The sequence below is a fragment of the Crotalus tigris genome, unplaced genomic scaffold, assembly GCF_016545835.1.
Source record: "Crotalus tigris isolate CLP2741 ecotype Arizona unplaced genomic scaffold, ASM1654583v1 scf7180000024433.1590703, whole genome shotgun sequence".
NCBI lineage: Eukaryota > Metazoa > Chordata > Lepidosauria > Squamata > Viperidae > Crotalus > Crotalus tigris.
The window spans coordinates 1,004,308-1,024,746 of record NW_024100600.1 but is presented as its reverse complement, the minus strand read 5'-3'; the positions used below and the strand labels follow the sequence as shown (position 1 = coordinate 1,024,746).

The 20,439-nt window shown below is 58.5% G+C and overlaps 3 protein-coding genes across 6 annotated transcripts; 2 read left to right on the top strand and 1 right to left on the bottom strand.

Moving 5' to 3' along the window:
• Positions 1–23: 23 nt before the first annotated feature.
• Positions 24–8,319, bottom strand: ZNF276 (zinc finger protein 276). Of its 3 annotated transcripts, none has more exons than XM_039330877.1 (11): positions 7,953–8,319; positions 6,647–6,956; positions 6,375–6,439; positions 4,911–5,393; positions 4,382–4,460; positions 2,761–2,838; positions 2,487–2,597; positions 2,333–2,408; positions 1,798–1,915; positions 1,199–1,298; positions 24–748 (listed from the first exon to the last, which is right to left on the bottom strand). In XM_039330877.1, exons 1-11 carry the CDS (start codon positions 8,161–8,163, stop codon positions 472–474), a joined length of 1,908 nt encoding a protein of 635 aa, XP_039186811.1. In that variant the 5' UTR covers positions 8,164–8,319; the 3' UTR covers positions 24–471. The 3 variants fall into 3 exon arrangements, with proteins under 3 accessions (XP_039186811.1, XP_039186810.1, XP_039186813.1); XM_039330876.1 differs by having other exon boundaries at positions 7,308–8,097; XM_039330879.1 differs by lacking the exon at positions 7,953–8,319 and adding an exon at positions 7,366–7,654.
• Positions 8,320–8,356: 37 nt separating this feature from the next.
• Positions 8,357–16,692, top strand: VPS9D1 (VPS9 domain containing 1). 2 transcript variants are annotated; one of them, XM_039330880.1, is made up of 16 exons: positions 8,357–8,538; positions 9,023–9,201; positions 9,933–10,008; positions 10,614–10,706; positions 11,480–11,630; positions 11,748–11,862; positions 12,102–12,164; positions 12,521–12,573; positions 12,678–12,765; positions 12,893–12,978; positions 13,334–13,803; positions 13,966–14,095; positions 14,302–14,495; positions 14,925–15,000; positions 15,181–15,285; positions 15,573–16,692. In XM_039330880.1, the coding sequence occupies exons 2-16, from the start codon at positions 9,094–9,096 to the stop codon at positions 15,664–15,666; spliced, it is 1,902 nt and encodes a 633-aa protein (XP_039186814.1). In that variant the 5' UTR covers positions 8,357–8,538; positions 9,023–9,093; the 3' UTR covers positions 15,667–16,692. The 2 variants fall into 2 exon arrangements, with proteins under 2 accessions (XP_039186814.1, XP_039186815.1); XM_039330881.1 differs by lacking the exon at positions 8,357–8,538 and having other exon boundaries at positions 9,135–9,201; positions 10,586–10,706.
• A 138-nt stretch (positions 16,693–16,830) lies between these two features.
• On the top strand, positions 16,831–20,245 carry SPATA2L (spermatogenesis associated 2 like). Its single transcript, XM_039330882.1, has 3 exons — positions 16,831–17,563; positions 18,264–18,573; positions 18,656–20,245. Exons 2-3 carry the CDS (start codon positions 18,265–18,267, stop codon positions 19,673–19,675), a joined length of 1,329 nt encoding a protein of 442 aa, XP_039186816.1. The 5' UTR covers positions 16,831–17,563; position 18,264; the 3' UTR covers positions 19,676–20,245.
• The last annotated feature ends 194 nt before the right edge of the window (positions 20,246–20,439 follow it).

Genomic DNA, 20,439 nt, shown 5'->3' with positions numbered 1-20,439 from the left:
TACGTGCCTTGGAGCCGGATCTGTCCAGAGTACTGTGTAAATAATTTATTACAAGCATAATTATGACTTTGAACAATAAAAATTAGGTTATAAATGTCCTGTTCTTCGTTTTGAGTTTGGCTTTGGAATTTAATGTAAAACATCTGGATTCAAGTCTCCATCATTCTTGAGATCCATCACAGGGAATTTATGGGTGTCTTATGAGCTATACACACCTTTATAACAGGCGTGATACCTTTTGATCATCGTCAGCGGGAAGGGCAGAACGGACCCTGCCTTTTGGTAAAGGAGAGACTTCTCCATAGGATGTCGTAGCCGTCGTTGACGTAAGCACAAAGAGAGCGGTCACAGCACGGGAAAGCTCTTTGCAGGCAAGCAGAAGTTATTTCCCAGGGCCTCTTCCGAAGACCCCATTAAAAGATAGACAATCTCCTGTCCTGTGCGATTGATGCAAAGGCGCGTCCGGCGCTTTCAGGTGGGTTCCTGCTGTGCACTCAGTTCTACTTTGATAGGCTGGCCTTCCACAGTGTCCAGCAGTGGCTTGGGCTCCGGCTCACCCTCCTTGGCTCTCTCCTGCGTCTGGGTCAGGGGGTGCACCATGGACATGTGAACATTGAGGTTGTGGGCCTTCTCGAAGCGCTTCCCGCATTGGTCACAAGCAAACTCCAGCTCCGTCTCTGCCTTGTGTTTGGTCATGTGGTACTTGAGGGAGGCTCGCTGTCTGCACTGGAAGCCGCAGATTTCACACCTGGAGAGGGAAAGCAGAGCACAAAGGACAAGGCGGACCTGCTTTCACCCAGCTTTGCAGAGGTGGGAAAAAATGTTCTCAGCTCTTTACATTCTAGCTGGTCTTTGAACCATATCTGAAAGAGTCCAGATTCCATATCAAATGTTCAAAAAGCTCCTTTTGTGAAAAAAAGAGCATCGGCAGGACAGTCATACTTGCACTAAAGGAAACCTGGCTTTTCTTTTACAGAAAGGAGGCCCCTCTGGCCGAGCTATTTGGAAACCTTATTCCTAGAAGCAGCAATCTTAGTAGAGGACATGTGAGGCATAAAAGTAATCCTCTCAGGGCTGAAAGGGGGGGGAGAGAGAGAGACTCTCATCTGATGGTGCATGCACAGGCAAAGCTCATCCTATGTCTAAAAACTCCAAAATGCAGCTCTAAGCAGACTCCTGGATTGGCACCAGCACTTACTGAAGTGGCTTTGCTCCTGAGTGGCGCATCTGGTGGACAGACAGATGTTTGCGCTGTTTGAATGTCTGGCCGCATTCATCACAGATATAGTTGCGCACCTCTGGTTGGAGAAGAAAACAAACCATTATTCCTTGTCTGAGCCTTGTACGAGATTTTTTAGATTGTGAATTCCAAATTCTTTGTATTTTTTCGACTGTATTCTAGAATTGGCTGCAAGCAGGTGCCCTCACTTGTGGAACCAGGAAAACGGGGGGGGGGGGGGAAGCTGAAGAAAATCCCAAGCTTCTCCCTGAGATACCATTTTTAGGCTCCACCTTTGACAGGCAGTTGGTAGATCTTTTAATAACTTGGTTTGGGAAGGAATGCAAGAGTCCTTATCTATTGGGAATCCTGTGGGATGAGGAGCCGTTTCTTCTCAGGAGTGGCCTGGTGGTCTCTGCTCATCCTACAGAGATCCTTGCAGGGAAAGGACAGTCCTTGGTCCTGCCTGGGGAGGGGAGGGGGGGCAACAAGGCCGCCTTCCTGAGCTTTTCCAGACTAAATCCCAGGGAAGAAAGGTGGGAGGGTGGGAGGGCGATGGCTGGCGTCCGAGGGCCTACCGGTATGAATGAGCTTCACGTGGCGCTGAAGATAGCGGTCAATCATGAAGACTTTGTTGCATCCTGGGTGGGGACAGGGCCTCTCCCGAACCTCTTCATGATGTTCTTTGATGTGCTTCTAGACCCAACGGGAGAGGGGGCGTTAGGTGAGTGGGTTACCCTCTGGCCTGCTTCACTGGCAGGCTCATCCCTGGCTCTTCTCCTCTCCACCCCTTCTTTCAAGGCACGTGCCTTGGCATTTTGAATCGGCAGGAGCTATTGAGCCTTTTGATCCACCCCCCCTCCCGCTGTCAATCAAATGGGCTTTGCAGAATGCACTGCTTTAGTTGCAAGCCAGTTGTTTTTCTCTTTAGGGTCCCCCAATGCAGCTAATTGCAAGACTGCAACCACCAGATTTGTTTTAGACAGACCTTTTCTTGCCCTGGCTAAGGCCACTGAAAGTGACTGGAAGGCATTCCCCCCCCCCAACTCTCCTGCCCCTCCCCTCCCCCTCCCCAGCTGTGACTGGCTTTTCTTGCAGGGCGACCTGGCTTACCTTCATGCCATCCGCCCCTCTGTACACAGCTGTGCAGCCCTGATAAGGACACTTGTAAATGTTTGGCAGCTCCTCCCTGGAGAAGACAAGTGCAGCTGGGTCAGAACTGGGGCAGGCTCCCCTCAAGGTCCTTAACCAGGACTGCCCCCAATACCTTTCACACTTGATCTTCTTCTTCCAGCCAGGTTTGGGTCCTGGCTTCTTCCTTGTTTTCGGCTCCTCCAGGTTTGCTTCCTTGCTTTCCACTTTTCTGTTGTTGGACACCCTGAGAGGAAAGGAAAAAGCAGGAAAAGTGGCTGGAGTCATCTCTCCAGGGAGGCTGTCGGTGCCACCACGTGCTGTCCTTCTGGAGATGGAAGTGGGGAGAAGGGAAATGTTCATGGCATCTCCACCCACAGGTGGTGCAACGGTCTGGAGCAAAGGCCTACCTTTTTTCTGGATAAGGCTCAAAAGATTCATCTGAAGACTGTGCTCTCTTGTGGTTTTCATCCTCATTTGAAGACTCTCTGAGAAAGGAGACAAACTTTTAATCATTTCACTGGTTAAAATAGAATGGTTAATACAATGTACTTCAGTCAGCTGCCAGTGTACAGACAAAACAAGAATTTAATACATAAAATATACAATTTGGTAGCCAAGTTACCTTTCCTTGGCCAGCTGCTCTGAATCAACGAATTTCACTTCCCCAAAAGAAAACGACTTAGAGCAGGTTGATGAGGGGCCGTGCAAAGACCACAAGGCCACCCAAAGGCAAGGAAGAAAACTGGCTGTCTGAAAAGAGCTACGAGAACCTGGTCTCTCAAATAACTGGATGCTGGCATTCAGAGCTTTCATGAAAATCAGGATTCAAGCTTCCGTCGATTGCAGGATCCCTTTTAGAAGCTAAAAAAATGCCTGTAGATGTTCCTGAGAGAATTCTTGGAAAGGTTCTGGGACAGAGAAAATAGGCTTCTAGATCTCACTCACTCACTGTGATTAATTGTATCTCAAGGCAACATTTTAATATTTAAAACCACCAGCAATGGTTACCCAGTTTTGTCCCAATCTATAATCAATCTCTCCCCCCCCCCCCGACCGCTATGTATTCTTAGCAAAATTTTGAAACTGTACACAGGGCTTCCTAGCTTGGAATATATGGGGCGGTTTATAAATTTTAAAAATAAAACCGGCCAGCCCCTCATCCCAGGTGCTATAGCAGCTCTTATTTTCCCCATCACCAGCTGGCTGGTCCTTTCGAGCTGGAGAGGTGAGATTTGAATACCAAACCGAGCCTGCAACCGTTCCTCAGCCATTATTCCGCTCTCCAGAATTCTGCAGTGAATGAGGCTTTCCTGGAAGCCACAGAAGGAGCAGCTGCTGCTGCTGTTTGAGGAAAGGCAGTTGTACGGCCACTGTAGCCTCTGCCTTGGCTTGAGCTGATTATTCACCAAGTGACCCCCACCCTCCGTAATAAGTCACCCAATTCTGTCCTGACTTCTCTGGGATCAGCAGGGCTCCAATACTGGAGACAGCTCTGTCCAGAAGACGGCAATGGGACAAAGGGTGACTTTAATGGCAAATAGGCTGCAGGCTCTCCTGAAAAGGACCCTGGAAAAGGTGGAAGTTCCTCCCCACTGAGCTCAGGAGCAGCATATAGAAACCTGGTTTCAGCAACTCCAAAAAATAGTATAGGAACTCCAGATGCAACAGCTTCCAGCAGTCAACCAACATGGCCAGGTATGGAATTCGGTGAGGGCTCAGGCCCCCAAATAGTTTTTTAAAGCTTCAATTTGGCCTTAGAAATTCCTACAAAAGGAAGCGTTCTTTTCTCTCTTGTGTAAACAATAGGACAGACCAATTTAATGTGGAACTTGTTAAAACCATGCTGGTGTCAAACTATCCAAAAAAGGCATCTCAAGCTTATAACCAAAGCTATTCTTCAGCCACCTTCCCTCCCTGCAAACAGTCTCAGCAACCAAATCCTTTCAGTGGGGTGTGATAAATGTCTCCCTGCAACACCACCATTTCCATGCGCGCAAAGATGACATTTCAATCCCCCTCTTCTCTCACCCCTCAGAAAGGTCACTGAACGCGTCTTTTACCCGCTCATCTGATGCTGCAGAGAGAGACAGCTTCTCACTCGGCCGTCCTAGAAAAACAAAAATGGCACCGGTTACAAAGGGCGGAGGAGAGAGCCCTGCAGAGCAGTGACTTTCCCATGCAGAGGTCCTCGGCCATCAGAGACGAAAAGGTCTCGGCCTTCTCTGGCCACAGCCTGCTTCTTTCTGAAAAGGAGGGGGTCTCTGGACTAAAAGGGGTGAATAACCAATGCACAGGGCAGAAACTAAAAACACACAAGGGAAGCACTCTATAAAGCAGACATGGGAGCATTGATTTGCTAGTGTTTAGACAGCTGCCGCCTCCTCTCCTCTGGACGCAGAAGAGTCCGTTGCCAGGAGGGGAACACAGGAAGGCCAAGAGTCCCGGAGATGTAGGCTCAGTGCCAGCACCCCAGATGGGAGACTCTTTAGCTTGAGCTTGAACACATCGGCTCCTGTGGGGGAGCTGCTTACATCGCTGTCAGAAGCCGCTCTCTTACCTGGGCTACCCGACTGGGGAGAGGCTGCTTGGAGCAGGTCCTCCTGCAAAGGGTCTTGCAAGGAAGGCAAACCTCGGCTCTCAGGAACCAGGTCTTCTGCACTGGATGCCGGCAAAGCAGTCCCACTGTCTGCAGGCTGCTGGCCAGCCATTGCCTTAGCAGCACCGTGCTGGTGTTGCAGCGATGGAATGGCAGCCCCAGAGCTGTCGGATGCCACCCCATTGCCCGTCACGTGCCGAGGAGTGTCCTTCTTCAGTTCCCACTGGACAGCCAGGGCACTGTCTACCAGCAAGGTGCTGCAGTCCGAATCCGTGCTCATGATGTAATTGTGGCCCTCTTCGCAGCCCCACACAGCTCTGATGATCCCACAGTACTTGGACGACAAGACACTCTGCAGGCTTGGTGCCATCGGACAGTTCTCCGCGTGGCCGTGGCTCCACCGTACCAGCTGGTGAAGGCACTGTGGGCTGGAGGTGATCAAGTCTGCAGGACAGGGAGAGAAATGGCCTACTGTCAAGGCCACCCCGTTCCAATTACGGCGGCAAAAACTCATCAAATGGTCCAGCCTCCCATCTAAACTTGAGGACAGCCTGCCATGTTCGGACTGGGCCTGCTGCAGGCGGAGGACTGGCCAACAGCTTCCTTCCCAGAGATGTGGAGTCCCTGCTAGGAAGACGTTGGATCATTTCCAGAACTCTCAGCCACACTTCCATTCAAAAAATAAAACAGAAAATGGATCCTGTTTGTGTTCTTCAGGATGAACCAGCTAAGCATTGTCTATTTCATATCTGCATATTTAGCAGGTGTGATGTGAGGCTCACCTTTAATTTTAAACAGGCACAAGAGTACATCAGACTAGGGGGTGGAAGTTGGCAGACTAATGGTTACAGTCCTGCAAGAATCCTACTTGGGGGCAGGCAGGGGGGGCTTTCCCTGCACAGGAATGAAATCCATGCACTGCCATTCAGACCCCTCGTGCCTCCCCATTCTTTTAAAGGAAGGGGAGTTTTCTAGACTTAGCCACATCTGACATAAAGTACATCAGTAACAACGTATTATAACGAGTTCAGTTTCTAATTTTCATCATCAGCCTCTTGAAAGCATCTCCTAGATCATTGAAAGTCACCATGCTGCCTTCAAGCATCTGGGAAATCCTAAAGACCAGCGCAAATGCTTTAAGATGGCACGCTGAGTAAAATCCCTATGGGAGTTATTAGCAGCCTTAATACTCAAATTGTGGAGAAAATACATTCTGTTCCTCAGTTCATATCAGAAATTTATGTCCGAGCTAGACAAAGAATGGCCATGCAGATTCACTGTTGGCGTCCATCTGGAGCACAAGGCCTGTGCTTGACCATCCTTGGCTGGCAGGCCTCCAGCCAGAAGGGCATGCCAAGGAGAAGCACCCTTCAGCTCGGAAATAGCAGGCAAACTCCACTGACAGGAATTCAGCCGCTCACCTACCCAGACAAGGCACCTCTCCTTCTCCAGCTGAAGCAGTGGACAGTGAAGGCTGGGCTAGATTGTTCCTGCACAGAGAAGAGACGGCAGACGGATCAGAGCAGGAAACTCTTGATTAAACGTGCTTCTTTGCAAGCCACCAATAAGTACTGGGTTGTTTTGGCTGGCTTGGAAATCTGTAGGGCAGATAAGAAGGTACCTGTCCCTCTGGCGCGGGGGGGGGGGCAGATACAGGCAACACAGAGACCATGAGTAGGGAAGGCTGCTCAACGTACTTTCCTCGTGGCTTGGGATGTCCCACAGGTGAGACGTTCACCTTCTGGATGAAAGCCTTCAGGATGCTGCGGCACTTGTAGAACTGGGCGTGGCACTTTTTGCAAACAAACGGGGGAAGAGAGGGGTCCTGCTGGACGGTCACCCCCACCAGCCGCTGGAAGTCTGTGAAGAAGACTTGGTCCAAGCGCCGCTGCTCCTCTGAGTCCTCGCTCACCATGGGGACCTTCCCAAAGGCATTTCGCAGGCTCCGCGAGGAGAACTTCCCATGGCAAAGCCGGCAGAAGCCCGTGGTCAAAGCCCGTGGGATTCCTGCAGGGATTGTGAGAGAGGAGTTGGCCCCTCGGCCCAAAGAGGCTCCTTGCGCCGAAGGTCATCCTCTTCCCAACCAAGGAAGAGAACCTCCTGGTCCTTTCAAAGAAGACCTGGAGTTTAGTGGAATCTGCACGTTTCTGTTTTTCAATAGCCCCCCCCCCCATTTCCCTCACGCAAAAGGCCCCTTTCTCTGGAAACAAAACAGTCTGGACCCTGATGGGAGCAGGCGTTTAAGGCGCTGGCTATGAGAAGGGCACAACTTGTGAGGTTTTATTCTTTGATGCAGATCTGAATTCTAAGCACAGATCCGGTTTTCAGCTCAGGAAGTGCAATTTCCCAGCCACTCACTTTGGCACCCCAAGCAGGAACCATTTGCCAAAATCCAAGAGGAGAAATCTGAGCTCGCCTTGATACAAAATAGCACGTTCTGCCTCTGGAGCAGAATCCGGCCTGTTGCGTTGCATTTCCGGGCGTGGATCGGAGAGCGAAGCCCTTTCAGCGCAGAGCGGCTTCTCGGCCTTACCGAGCTCGGCGGAGGAAGCGGGGGGCGGGGGCATTTACCCGGCGAGTCCCGCGTCCAGAAGCGGCTTGGGGATCCTGCAGGCACCCCGGCCCCGTAAAGGTGCCCAAATCCCCGGAACGCTCGCAACTCGAGCCGCTCCGCCCGCCTGCCCGCCCACCGCATCTGGGTCTGCCGGGCACCGTCCGCCCCGAACCGGCCTCGCCAGCTCCTCCGCCCGCGCCTCCCGCCCGCCAAGCTCTAGGTCCCCCTCGCTCCTGCCAGCGCCGGCGCGGCTCGGAGCCGGTGAAGCTGGCCGGCCGAGAAAAGCGCCCTTCTGGCGCCCGGCGCCTTGGCAAAGCCCAAGCGGGAGCAGGCGGGAGCCGCGCGGGGCCCTCCGGTGGCCTCCCCGGTTCCAGGGCCCGCCCGCCACCGGCGCCGCTCAAGGGGGGCGCGGCGGCCCTCCGCAGGCGGAGTTCTCGGGATCTGCTCACCCGGCACGGCCGCTGCGGCTGCGGCTTCAGCGGCCGGCGAGGCCCAGCGCTTGGGCTCCGGCGCGGTCTTCTCCTCCCGGGCGGCGGCGGCGCGTCTGCGGCGCGTCCGGCTCACGGAGTCTAGCCTGCCTGTCTCGGCCGGCGGCGGCTCTGACCCGATCCTGGCCGCCAACGCTACGGGCAAGAACCGCCCACGCCGGTCCCGCTTCATGGCCGCGCAGACGGAGCCCGCACCGGCCGCCGCTCGGAGCTCCGGCGCCGGTCCCCCTCCCGTGGCTGGCCCGGCCCGCAGCGCCCCTGGCGGACGGAGGAGCCCGGCCGGCCGGCCGCACCAGCTGCAGCCCCGCTCGCGGCCTCGACCCTGAGCCCCGCCCTCGAGCCCCGCCGGGCAGTCCCCGGGGAGCCGCGGGGCGGGAGGAGGCGCCCTCCTGAAGGAGGCGCCCGCAGGACCGGCCCGCTACGAAACCCCCAAGCAGCGCCTCCCGCGAGCCCGAAGACGGGGATCCAAGGCCGCCGACCCTCTTGGCTGCCGGCCGGCCCGCTGCCCCTCGCCGCCTAAAATCCCCGCCGGCCGGGGTGGGCTTGGGTGGGTGCCCCGGAGGGCTTCCGGGCGGGACAGGCTACTCGACCCCGGGATTGATGGCTCGGTGCCGATGCCCACGCCGCCCTCCGCTCGCGTTTGCTCAGTCGGGATTTGGGGACTCGCCAGGTCGGCTGAGGGCACACAAAAGGCCGCGGGGAGACCGGGGCGGCTCGGGAGAGGAGGCGCTGCGAAGAAGCCCTTGTCTCCCGCAGGCCCGGGCGGGGGCCGCTACCCTGAGCTGGAGGGGCTGCGGCGCCCAGTCGGGCCTTCCTGCCATGCGCGGAGCGACCCCCGCCCCGCCCAGACGCGGGGCAGCCGCGCCGGGGCCGCCGAGCCGCCGCTCCGGGCGCGGCCTGTCACGAGCGAGGGGCGCTCCTCCCCCGGGCGGTCGGGCGCCCTACCCCCCCCCCCGGCGCCTGCGGAGCAATGGTGGAGCCGGGCCGGTGGCAGCCGCGCCCCTTCTGACCTCACCGGCTCCGGCCCGCAGGTCCGCCCGGCCCCCAGTCCGGCCCCGTCCGAGTGCCCACCGCTCCTCGGCGGCGAAGTTCCGGCCCCGCCATGGCGGCCGCGCCCTCCGCCGCCGCAGAGCCGCAGGTGAAGCCGCTGCAGGGCGCCATGAAGCTGGCCAAGGCTGCCCTGGAGCTGGACGCCGGAGACCGGCCGCGGGTGAGCGGCGCGCGGGGGGGGGGGTAGTTCGCCGGTGTCGGAGCCGAGTCCGCGGGAATGCGTTCCGGAGCGGGCTCGTCCGCGCCGGAGACCCTTCAGGAAAGGGCCTGGGGGCTGCTGGCGTTGCTCGGGCTGCCCTGCCCCTCCCCTTGTTTCCCCGGGACGTGGCGGGGGAGCGTCCCAGATCTCTCCGCGACAGCGGCCAAGGGAGGCCAAGGGGTCTTTCAGCCCCTCTGCTGCTGTCCCTCCTCCCCCCCCCCGCCCGCTCGCCCTCTGCCTCAGGGGCCTTCGGTGTTTTGGCCCCGTTGCCTGGAGAACTGAAACTCCTGCCCTGCCCAGATTCCTAACTCCCCCCCCCACCGCCGCCCATGAATCTGATCATGGATGAAGCTGAGATGCAAGCGTCCCTGGGCCAGGCTGGGGCCAAGCGGCAGCATCCCGTAGCCAAACCGCTGGGAAGCCCTTGCCTGCTGACCCCCCCTTCTCTTGGCTCCCCTCCCAGGAAGGGCCTGGTATTCTGCATTGGCCTCTTCAAGTTAATTCAGTTGGTCAACCACGTCCAAGTTGGAGGGAGTGCCCATACACTAACCCACTTTTTGACCTCTTGGGGGGGGGGGCAATGAAGCAAGCCTCCTGCAGCCTACAGGCTATCCACCCAGGCCAGCCAGAAACTGGTGTGGACCTAAGGATAGGGCTGTCTTTTCACCCCACTGAACTGTTCTCCTCGGCAGGAAGCCTACGTGGAATATCTAAAGAGCATCAGCTACATCGCCCAGGTCCTCCTGGAAGAGGCAGCAGCCACGACTGGTAACCCCCGCTTTTCCCACCCTTCCCTGCCCTGGGACTTTCCGAAAGAGATGGGCTTGGTTGCAGCCCACCTTTTCTTTAGGGAATCTAAACTTCAGAGTTGGTGTCTTTAGCATAATAAAATAGAAAGCATGTAAACCCCCCTTCCGAGTAGGGGCATTTTGACAAATGAGTTAAATAACCCCAAGATCATTTTTGGGGGAGCTGCAGCGCTTGGCCCTTCCCTTCTCAAGACCCTCACCTGATCACACACCACTCCTGGTCTCCTGGGTGGTGAAGCTGCTTCAAGAAAGGATGTTGTGCGGGTCAGGTCTTGTGAGGATGACGGGACCAAAGCCATCCATTCTGAGCGGGGAATCCTGGCAGTGGAACTCTACCTGCCTTTTAAAGCCCTTAGTCTCCGGTTCTTGGGGAAGGAATGGTTGGCAAAAATGGCTTTTCCTGGAGCCGGGCGATCCCACTGGGGAGGGGTCCTAGAAGGGCTAAGTCCTGCCAGGCGGAGGGGACAGAGGGTTGGCACTGAGCTCTCCTGGAGGTCTTTTTGAGGTGGGTTTTGCATCCCCTTGTAATTGGACAGACACAATCACACATTCCTTGTCCCGAAGGGGATGAAAATGACCTGGTGCCTGACACCCCCAAGATGCTCAAGGTAGCGGAGCAGTGCCTGGAAAGAGCCAAGAGCAGCGCTTCTAAAATAGGTGAGCTCGGTTTGTTGTATAGGCAGCCCCCTCCTCTCACCAAGCAGAACAAAAGAAGGGGGTCTGCCTTGCTTCAATGGGACCTGGTCAAAAGATGGTTCAGGCGGAAAAGTGACCATTTGTCTCACTGCTTAGCAGGGCTTGCTCTCTAAGGGGTGATTTTAAAATAAAGTTTTAAAAGGGTAAGTCAGGGTCTCCAAACTTGGCAACTTTAAGACGTGAACTTCAACTCCCAGAATTCTGGAATTGAAGAGCCCAAGTCTTAAAAGTTGCCAAGTTTGGAGACTGCCGCTTTAAGCTGACACGCACTCTCGTTGGCTACCCAAATCCTTCCAGTCGTTTCCTTGGCAATGGTATGGAAATGGTGTTTGATTGCCTTCCTCCAGGGAGATTTTTCAGTTTCCCAGACTAGCCTCATGTCCTTCCAGCGTCTGACCCAACTTAGCTTCTCAAGATTGGTCCGATCGGCCTAGAATACACCCAGTGTTGGTTGTTGTTTTTTAATTGGTCAGATATCTGATCTGTGTTATGCCGAAGCCCGTGGGCTGCCTCATAATTGGAATGTGTTCAGTGCTTTCACGCAAAGGTTAGGAGCTGGGTTTTGCCCTCAGGCCCCAGTGTTTGTCTTCCTGGCTGTCTGGTTCGCAATCCTCTCCCTTGGACCCTGCTCTCTGGCCTGCTGCTTTGGCCTGTTTTGCCCCTCTGTGAGTCCTGAAGTGTTTGCTTTGACCATAACGGGGCTTGGTCTGTGTTTTTCTTTTCCCCAATTCCAGGAAAGGCCAAGCTGGGGGGGAAAAAGGTGGGCCCTGCTCCGGTTTCCCGGCACCGCAGAGTCTCTTCTGATGAAGGCAGGAAGCTTTCGCCTTTTCTGCCTCCTGAGATGTTTCAAAAGCTGCAGATCGCTCAAGAGCAGAGCCCCAGGAAGTAAGAGGGGGCTGGGAGGGGGGCTTTGGGGGCTGGGGGGCTGGACCACAGAGCCTGCTGCCTGGAGCTGGTCCAGGTGACAGAGCCCTCGAAGGAGCTGCTGCTCTCCTTCTGCAGCAGAGAACTCAGCCCGCTGGAAGAGGCGTCACTGCAAAACCAGAAGCTGAGAGCTACTTACGAGGCCCGGCTGGCCCGGCTGAACCCCAACCAAGCAGTGCAGAAGACCTCTCTGGCAAGTGGGGCTGGCTGGGACGATGATGGGCCTCTGAGGTCCCGTGTGAGCCAGACAATGTGGCCCACAAATATTTTTTTTTGGGGGGGAGGAGACTTCAGGAGCCCTCTTTGCCAAAGAAATGGAGGCTGAGATGAGGTTCAAAGATTGGTTGGTTGGTTGCATGCTCCTTTCCCTCGTCCTCCATTCCTCTGTTTAGTCCTGGGGACTGTGCTTTATTGCTAATTTTTGCTCAACAGACACTTTCTCTGCAACGTCAGATGATGGAGAATTTGGTGATCGCAAAAGCCCGGGAAGAGGCCGTATCCTTTCTAGCTCTTCTGTGGCAAAGGAAGGGAGAACGCCCCCAGGCTGAGCGGCAAACCCACAGGAGACTAGTCCATAGTCCTGAGATTCCGTAGTGGTCTCCCATCCCAGATCCCCATCCTAGTTCACTTTGGGTGGACCACTCCGGGGCGGCTAAGCTCCGCCTCCTCTGATTTCTCTTTGGCGTTCCTGCAGCTGGCTGGTCCTTTGTCATTTCTCCCCACTTGAGCTGGACTGGCGCTGGCCCAACTGCCTTTGCTGTCTGGCCAGAGGCCCCAGGGTGGGGGCTATCTGGGGAACTTTGAAACCTTGTTCAGGAGGACCTTGACTCTGCCCCCCCCCCCCCCCGCAGCTCCAGAGGAAGATGGAGGAGCATCGGTTGCGGCTGCAGGAAGCTGCCAACAGGCGAGTCAGCTGGGCCTGGGATGCTTGGCCTTCTTTCTCCACTCACGGGTGAGGAGGGCAGGGGCCCAACTGCTCCTCCGAGCCTGTGTTCTTCCACCCCTTAGGAGGTTCTCCAGTAATGCAGTGCTGACCCCAGAAGAGCAGGAGCAGCGGGCCATGTACGCGGCTATCCTGGAGTATGAGCAGGACCATGTAAGTAAGCAGGCTCCAGTGTGCTTCTTCATTTGCAAAAGTCCCCAAGAAGGAGACTGGGAGGGACTGAGAGAGACGAAAGGGGGGGGGCTGTAGCTCAGTGTTCTCTGCTTTACCCCCTTCCCAGGACTGGCCGAGGATGTGGAAGGCCCAGCTGAAGGAGCATCCCAGTGATCTGTCCTTGGTGCCAAAGCTTCTCTCGCACCTGCTCAGGTAGGGAGGTGTGGAGCAGGAAGGTCTTTACTTTCGAAGCCTCTGGTCTGCAAGGTACCTTCAGGCAAAATGCACAAACCCCCAGTGCGGGATGAAACCGAGGGGTGGTGGGGACCATAATTTCAAGAACTCCACTGGGTCCCTTAGCGGACCTTTGAGTTGGCCTGGAGGGACAGGACATTCAGCTGCTGGGCTTTGCTGGAGCCTCTTTCAGACGAGGCGGGTTCCTCCTCTGTGTACAAGAGCGGTCCCTGCAGAGAGAGCAAGGGGAAAAGGGGGGGTCATTCCTGCCGCCCAGTTTCCTGAGGGAGTGGAACCCAGCCAGGTTCGGTAACGGCCCCTTCCTTGATTTCAGCTTTGCGGATCATCCTGTCTGCCAGTTGCTGAAGAAGCTGCAGTGCTCGGTCTACAACCGCGTCTATCCTCTCATCAGCCAAAGCAGGACAGACGTCTCGCGTGGCTGGTCCCTCTCCTCCTCACTGGATGCCGAGGCCTTCCTGCCATCGGCCACCGAGGGACGGAGGTTGCGCTCGTCCCAAAGCTTGCACTCCATGTTTTCTGTCCAGGAACACAACAAGTTGAACCTCCGTCATAGCATCTCTGGCACCCCCTTCATCGAGGACCAGAGCCTGTTGCTTCCCCCCCAAGGAGGACGTGTGTCCCCCCCATCGACTGACCGGGAGAGCTCCTTTGAGGACCTGGAGCAATTTTTGTCAGCCTCTGAAGCACATCCAGCAGGGCCCCTGCAAAGCCCTCTGGCTGGGAAGAAGGGCTCCCAACAGGAGGCCCTCAAGGCGGTCGTGAAGGACATTCACAACTCCATCGGTGAGGTCCCTGTGTAGGCGGCCTCAGTGGGACTGGACTGCTTGGGGGGGGGGGAATCTAGCTTGCCGGCTGCTGCAGGCCAATCCATGGGAGTGGGGGCAGGTCGCACTTCTCCTTCCTAGGCCCTCGCACTGATGGAGGAGGGCTGCTTCCTCTCTGCAGACAGACTGCTGTCCCTGATGCTGCTGGCTTTTGAAGGCCTCAACACAGCGGCCGCCAAGGATCAGTGCCTGGCGCGGCTGGAGGAAGCTTTCTTTGGCCCACTCTGGGGGCCCCTCTTGACTGTGTACAGGTGGGACTGGGCAGCCAGCAGCTGCCTGCCATCATGATCGGATGGTGCCATTGAAAAGGGGGCAGTTGAGCTTGGGGGCTGCTGGGCAGGAAGAGACAGAAAGCCCTCCCCCCCATCTTCTGGCAAGGAGCCTGGGCAAAGGAAAGGGAGGGAGCCTGCCCAGCAGGGTCTGCTCAGCTCCTCCCTCCTTTCTTCCTGCCCTCCAGGACTGTCTACGGGGCCCAGGAAGAGGCTCTGTCCAGGAGCATGGAGCTGCGCAGGAAGACCGCTCCGACTGAGATGGGTATCCCATCCAAGCTGCTGCCCAAGGGAGAAGGGCCTTCCCCGTACGCTGCGGCCGTGCAGGAGCTGCTGCTCCTCCCTCTCAGCAGCTGCCCGCAGAGGAAGCTGGAGTGCATCGGTGAGGCCTGGTGGCAGCTGCAGCCCAAGGGGGCCGAATCCGGAGGGAGCCCAAGATTCGCCCACTGGGGTTGGGGGGACTCCCCACATTCTGTTCCAGGCAGTGCTTCAGCTGCTCTGAGAGCTCTCCCAGTTAGCCCAGCAACTTTTTCTGGCCTCACCCACCGCAAACACGCTGGGCTTTCTAATTGGGAGGGAAAGGCCAGCTGGTTTGGCTGGAGGATCAAGAGGTCCGAGTTGACTAGGGGCTGAGCACTCCCTGGAAATAGTGGGCTGTCTTCCCTGCTCTGTGGCCCGAAAGGCCAGGGAAGGGCTGCCCTAAGACATGCTTGTGGGAATTAGACGGAGGGTGAAGGGAAGCGACCCACTTTCCCTATGCACAGAGTTGTGTGCTGCGTCCTCCTCATCCCCCCCCTTTCTGTCTTTTCAGTGCGGACTTTGCGCGTCATCTGTGAATGTGCGGAGGAATACTGTGGGAGCCGACTCCACCCGGCATCCGCTGCTATGTGAGTACTCGACTGCGGCGTCCAATCCGGATGGGATGCCTAGCTCGGAAGTCATCCCTGCCCCCCACTGGGCAGGCCCCGCCCTGAAAGCAGCAGTGCTGCAGGAGCCCTTGGCACCACTGTCACCCGGCACGGCCGGCTGTGGAGCCAGGCTTGACTCGGTCTGCCCTTCCTTTGCAGCGGTGCGGACGACCTCTTGCCCATCCTCTCCTTTGTGGTCCTCCAGAGCAACTTGCCCCAGCTGGTCTCCGAGTGTGCCGCCCTGGAAGAGTTCATCCATGAAGGGTAGGCATGAGGTCCTTTTCAGGGCCCAGACAGAAGCCCCAGGCGGGAGGGGAGGCAGGCCGCTGGCCCTGCCCTGCAGTTGGGCTGCCCTGTCACCAGGCATCTGACTCCGTTGCCCTCTGCCAATTATAAGCATCCAGAGGCGCAGTTGCTGCTCCTAATAGCACACTGCAGGTATGTGATGGTGGGGTGGAAAAGGACTTTCCTGAGGGAGGAGAGGGACTCTGTGAGCGGGGGGGGGGAGGACTGTTTCTGTGGATCCCTGACTGGTTCCCTTTTTCTCCCAGGTACCTGATTGGGGAAGAGGGCTACTGCCTGACCTCCCTGCAGAGCGCCCTCTCCTACGTCCAGAGCCTGCAGGGACCGGTGCTCCGGAAGTAGCGGAGCTCCCAGTGGTGGGGGCTGCCCCTCCCTCCTGCCTCGCTGCTCCTCGGGGATGCTTTTTGGAGGACTGTGAAGGGAAACTGACCAGCCGGATCAGGCACCCTCCTAGGACTACCCTTGCACAAAATTTGGGAGGGGGTGCACGTAAACTTTGGTATCAGCCCAATACTGACTAGCAGATGTCCTGCCCTGCAGGTCTTCTGGCACTGTGGCTTCTGTCCTGGTGTGTTGCAAGATGCTTAGCTGCCCCCCCATAACAGCTGAGCCTGCCTCTGCTTCTCTGCCTTGAGCATGAAAAAAGGGTGGGCTGCATCTCATTTCTCACATTGCACTAAGAGTTGCTGTAGGCCCCCCCTTCTCTCAGTTGCAAGGCAAGCCGGCCATCCTGGCCACCTGGCAGCCTCTTCCTTGGGAGGGAAGGCCGGAGGCAGGGACGGGACCCTGCTGACCTGGTGTCCTTCTCCCCCCTGCCCCGCATGGCCCCTTTCCTGTAGGGCAGCTGCTTCAACCTGTGGGCCTGCACAGCACGGGACCACTTTTTCCTTGCCTCTGTTGGGGGTTTTACTGAGTAAAGGGAAGGAGGGGGATGGGCCTGGCTGCCCATCCTTTCTTGCATTGCTCTTTGGGTTCCTCTGGTGCGTTGTCTACTGATGTAGAGGAGAGCTTGCGTGAGAAGACAGAAAGCAGGAAGGCTGAGTGTCTGGCAGGAATTCGCACAAGCCAAGTCGCCAGCTTTGGGGGAACCAAATGGCAGCCATATGAGGGGGCAGGTGGGGAAGGCAGACGGAGCCCTCCTCCTGCAGAGTGCAGTTGGGCAGGGCCATGGGAGGGCCTGAGAGATCTCCGCTGCATCCTAGGAAGCAGGGGCTCCCTTGAAATTCAGGCACCCTGCACCGTCTCCTGGGTGGGGGCCCTTCGGGTCCCTGCCTGATCGTCCACTGACTTCGGCACTACCATCTTTCCTTCCCTCCTGCCAGCTTCACTCCTGGACGCTCTTTGGGAATAAAGCTCGACTTCTCCCCACTCATCTGGCTGTGCTTCTTGGGGTGGTGGGTGGGCAGCCGTGCCCTGTCAGGCTTCCCCTGGGAGGGGCATGGGGGGCAGTCATTTGGGCTGCTCAGGAGCTGGTCTACTGCAACAGCAGCCCCTGAGCAACCACCTGCAGGGCCGGCCCTCCGTGCTGCCCCTGGAGACGGCTTCCCCAGAGATGAGAGCTGGATGGAGCCACTCTGAGGGGGGGCTCGGCAGCCGAAGCAATCCCACCCCACAGACGGCTTCCCCCTCATCCTGCAGCGGGGGGGGGGGGTGGTGCAGAAGCGGAACCCCCTTTGCAACCAGGCACGAAGCCCCGGGTGGGGTGCGACGCAGGGGCTCCGTGGCTGCTGCCCCTGGGACCACGTCCCAAGGCGCGCGGCGGCGTGACCAGCGGAGCCTCGGCCCGAAGACTGGCCCTCTGAAAGATCTCACGCGCGGGTGGCAAAGGCGGGATGCCCCATTTCCGCAGTGAGGGTCCTCCTCGCGCCATCACCTCCCCTTGCGAGGACGTCCGTGGTTTCGGGCGAATAAGTCCCTCCGGCTGGCCGCCTTCTTGCGTTCGAGGGCCGGTTGCTGAGCGGCCGCCCGCCGCATTTGGAGACGCGACCCGGGCAGCCGTCCTCCCCGTTCCAGGTCCGCCTCGCTCAGCCGGGAGGGCGGGGCCTCGCCGAGCGGAGCCGCCCCTTGAACGGGCGCCTCCTTCCCGGGACACGCCCCGCCCCCGGGAGCGGCTGCGCCCACGAGCGCCGAAGGAGTTAATGTCCCCCGTGTGACGCAACCTCCTCCTGCGTGGGCGGGGCCGGAAGCGGCGGGGACGCCGGAGCGAGAGCGGCCTGGAGCGACAAGCGGGCATCGGCAGGTGAGCGGCGGGGCGCGAGTTCGAATCCCAACCGGCGGACCCGCCCCAGCGGCGCCCCCGGGCAGCGCTCTCCCCCCCGCCGCGGCCCCCAACCCGAGGCCCCCGCGCCGGGCCCGCACGGCTCGAGTCCGCCTCGCCCGGCCGGCCACTCGTGGCGGCGGCGGCGGCCAGAGTCTCGGGGTCCCGGTGCGGCGCCGGGAAGGCCCAACGAGCCCCAGCCGCCCGGGCGCTTCCTCCGGCGGGGCGGGGAAGGGGCCGCTGCTCCGCCCGCCCCCTCGGCGCCTGCCCGCGGCCCCGGCAACCTCCTTTGTTGCGGCGGCTACTCCGCCTCTGCTTTGCGCCCGGCGCGGCCCCGAAGCGCAGGACACCCCGCCTGGCCCGGCCCGGCGCCCCTCTCCTCGCGCGCGCCCTCGGCCCATCGGGCAGGAGCCAGAGGGCGCCTGCCCTGTCTGGGCATCTGCCGGGCGGGCGGAGGAAGAGGCCGGCCCGCCCCTGAAGGTGAGCGGCGGAGCTTCTCCACCGCCCGGCTCTTGCGCCTGGCTCGGGTTGCCGCTCGGCCGGAGTCAGCGGCTCTCTCCTCCCAGGCCTCAGACCGGCCGAGGCGCTGCAAGGCCGGGGCGCATCCGGCTCCTGCTGCGTCTGCCCCTCCTGTTTCCCCCGCTGCCCTGGGCAGGTGGGCTGAGGCGTTTCCCCGCCGCAGGATGAAGCCCGGAGCGGGCCTGCAGGAGGAGTATCGCCGGTGCCTGGAGAGGGACTTCCGCCGGGGCCACGTCGGGGCCTGCAGCGATGCCTCCCTGAAAGAGCTGCTGTGGCATCACCTGCTGGAGGACCCGGAGCTTCACTGCAGCCTGGATGGGGAGGACACCCTGGCCACGCTGGCCACTGCCCTGCGGGGACACTTGCACCTGAAAGGGGCCCTCCAGGATCTGGGTAGGGCCTTTGAGGTGCTGGAGCTGGCCGCAGTCAATCTGTATTTCTTCCCTTGGCGCAAAGAATTTGCCACTATTAAGGTGAATTCTGTTTTGGGATGGGGCAGGCAACAAAGGAGGGGGTTTGGAAGGGTCAGGGGCTGATGGATACCTTTATTTGCAGACCTTCTCGGGGGTCTACGTCCACGTCCTTCAGGGGGTCCTGCCAGAAGCCGACCTTGCTCGGAGCTTTCGACGACTGGGTTACGTGCAGCAAGACCGTCTGCACCTGGTGAATTCCCGACTGCCGCCGGGTGCCAACCTGCTCTGTGCAGCCTGCTGCTTCTTTGCAGCCAGAGTGGAGTGCGAGATCCTGGCAAAAATTGTGGAAGAACTGGAGCCGCAGGTGGTGCCCCCTGATGAGCTGCTGAAGGCTCGAAAGGAGGCCAAGGGTAGCCTGGAGCGGTGTGTGGCCAAGCTGCAGAGCCTGACACGGTGGCCACGGAGCCGTGAGGCTCGCTCGGACGTGGCTGCCGGGCTTGATCTCTACCGTGAGAGCACCGAAGGGCACAGCTTCTACAGGGAGCCTGCTGGAAGCCAGGAAGCCGCCTCTCTCAGTGTGTGTGGCAGCCCCAGGCTCCTGAGGCGGAGCCCCCAGCCGCCGGCAGAGTGCAGGAGCGAGCCCCCCTGGAGCCGGGAGTCTTCCTGTGGCAATGGACTCCTGGGCTCTGAAGAGTGTGACCTGACCACCTCCTTCTCCTTCATCTCCTTGAGGCGGGAGCTCAGCAGGACTTCCGAGATGGACTTCCCTGCTCAGCTGGGGAGTTCGTTCTTATTCTCTGGCCTGGGGGGCTACGAGAGTTCCGACCCCTCTTCGCAGGGGACGAGCTACCCGGCCTCTCCTCTGTCCAGGCAACCCAGGAGCCTCCACCTCAGCCCAGCCAGCCTGCACAGCAGCACTCAGGGACTCAGCCCGGAGCCGGCTCACTATCAGATGCACTCCTGCCTGCTCCCGGGGGCCCTGCCCTGCTCCTGCTGCAACACCTGCCGGTTGCTGCACATCAGCAGCTGCGACGGGGTTCAACTCTGCCGGAACCACCACCACCTCGTGGAAGAGCTGCAGAGCGAGAAGCAGCAGCGCCTGTGGCTGCAACGAACAGAGGTGGACAGGCTGCTGCAGGAGGGAGGAGGGCCCTGGCAGTAGGACTGGGACACCAGGCTGGGCTTTGGAACACAGAGCCCCACAGCCTGCGAGGCCTTTGAGGATCGTGCCCCCCAAGTCTGCTTCCCTTCTCTGGCCTGTGGCAGGGCTGAGTCAAAAGCAAGCCCCCCCCCTTTTTTTTTTAACAGAGCAGCCCTTGTTGATGGAGGATTGAAGGGAAGGAGATAGGATGGCTATGTCCAGGTTTGATTAAAGACAAGTCCAATGCCTGTGAAGTCTGGAGGTGGCAGGTAGGGAGCAACCTCAGGCCAGGAACCCTGATTTCTAGGATTGGATTTCTGTAGGCACGTCTCTCCTGTGAAGCCCTTTTGGACATTCCAAAATTTGGCCACTCTCCTTCACCCATTCTGGGATCTGTGTGGCCGGAGGCTGCTCTGGTTTGTTCTGTGAACTGCATAGGGAAGAGGCCAGAGAAGAATCTCCTGCTCAAGCAGCCAGCTAGGTGGGAACTGCTGGCAGCATTTTTACAAAACCAGAATGGACGCTGTGGTAGTGGCGACTTTGCTGATATCTTAAGAAAGATGCAGTTGCAATAAACTTAACTAAAAGCTACCTGATTTTCTAGCTATCTGGACCCCTTCCCATTGTCTACTCTTCTCGGCTCCAGGGCTGGAAGGCTCTTCCTCTGTTCAGCTGGTCAAGCGCTTCCGGCCTCTCCAGAAGACACTCACTTGGACCTGCCTAATAGCTATCCCCCCCCCCCTTTGGCCAAGTGGACTGGAAAGCAGCAGAGACCAGCCGGTTCT

Coding starts and splice junctions, on each gene's coding strand:
- SPATA2L (XM_039330882.1), top strand. CDS start 18,265: ATGAAGCCCGGAGCGGGCCTGCAGGAGGAGTATCGCCGGTGCCTGGAG. Junction 18,574..18,655: donor AAGAATTTGCCACTATTAAG/GTGAATTCTGTT, acceptor CTTTATTTGCAG/ACCTTCTCGGGGGTCTACGT.
- VPS9D1 (XM_039330880.1), top strand. CDS start 9,094: ATGGCGGCCGCGCCCTCCGCCGCCGCAGAGCCGCAGGTGAAGCCGCTG. Junction 14,096..14,301: donor CCCCTCTTGACTGTGTACAG/GTGGGACTGGGC, acceptor CCTGCCCTCCAG/GACTGTCTACGGGGCCCAGG. Junction 14,496..14,924: donor GAGGAAGCTGGAGTGCATCG/GTGAGGCCTGGT, acceptor CTGTCTTTTCAG/TGCGGACTTTGCGCGTCATC.
- ZNF276 (XM_039330876.1), bottom strand. CDS start 7,644: ATGCGGTGGGCGGGCAGGCGGGCGGAGCGGCTCGAGTTGCGAGCGTTC. Junction 2,598..2,760: donor GAGCCTTATCCAGAAAAAAG/GTAGGCCTTTGC, acceptor CTTTCCTCTCAG/GGTGTCCAACAACAGAAAAG. Junction 749..1,198: donor TCAGGAGCAAAGCCACTTCA/GTAAGTGCTGGT, acceptor TTCCCTCTCCAG/GTGTGAAATCTGCGGCTTCC.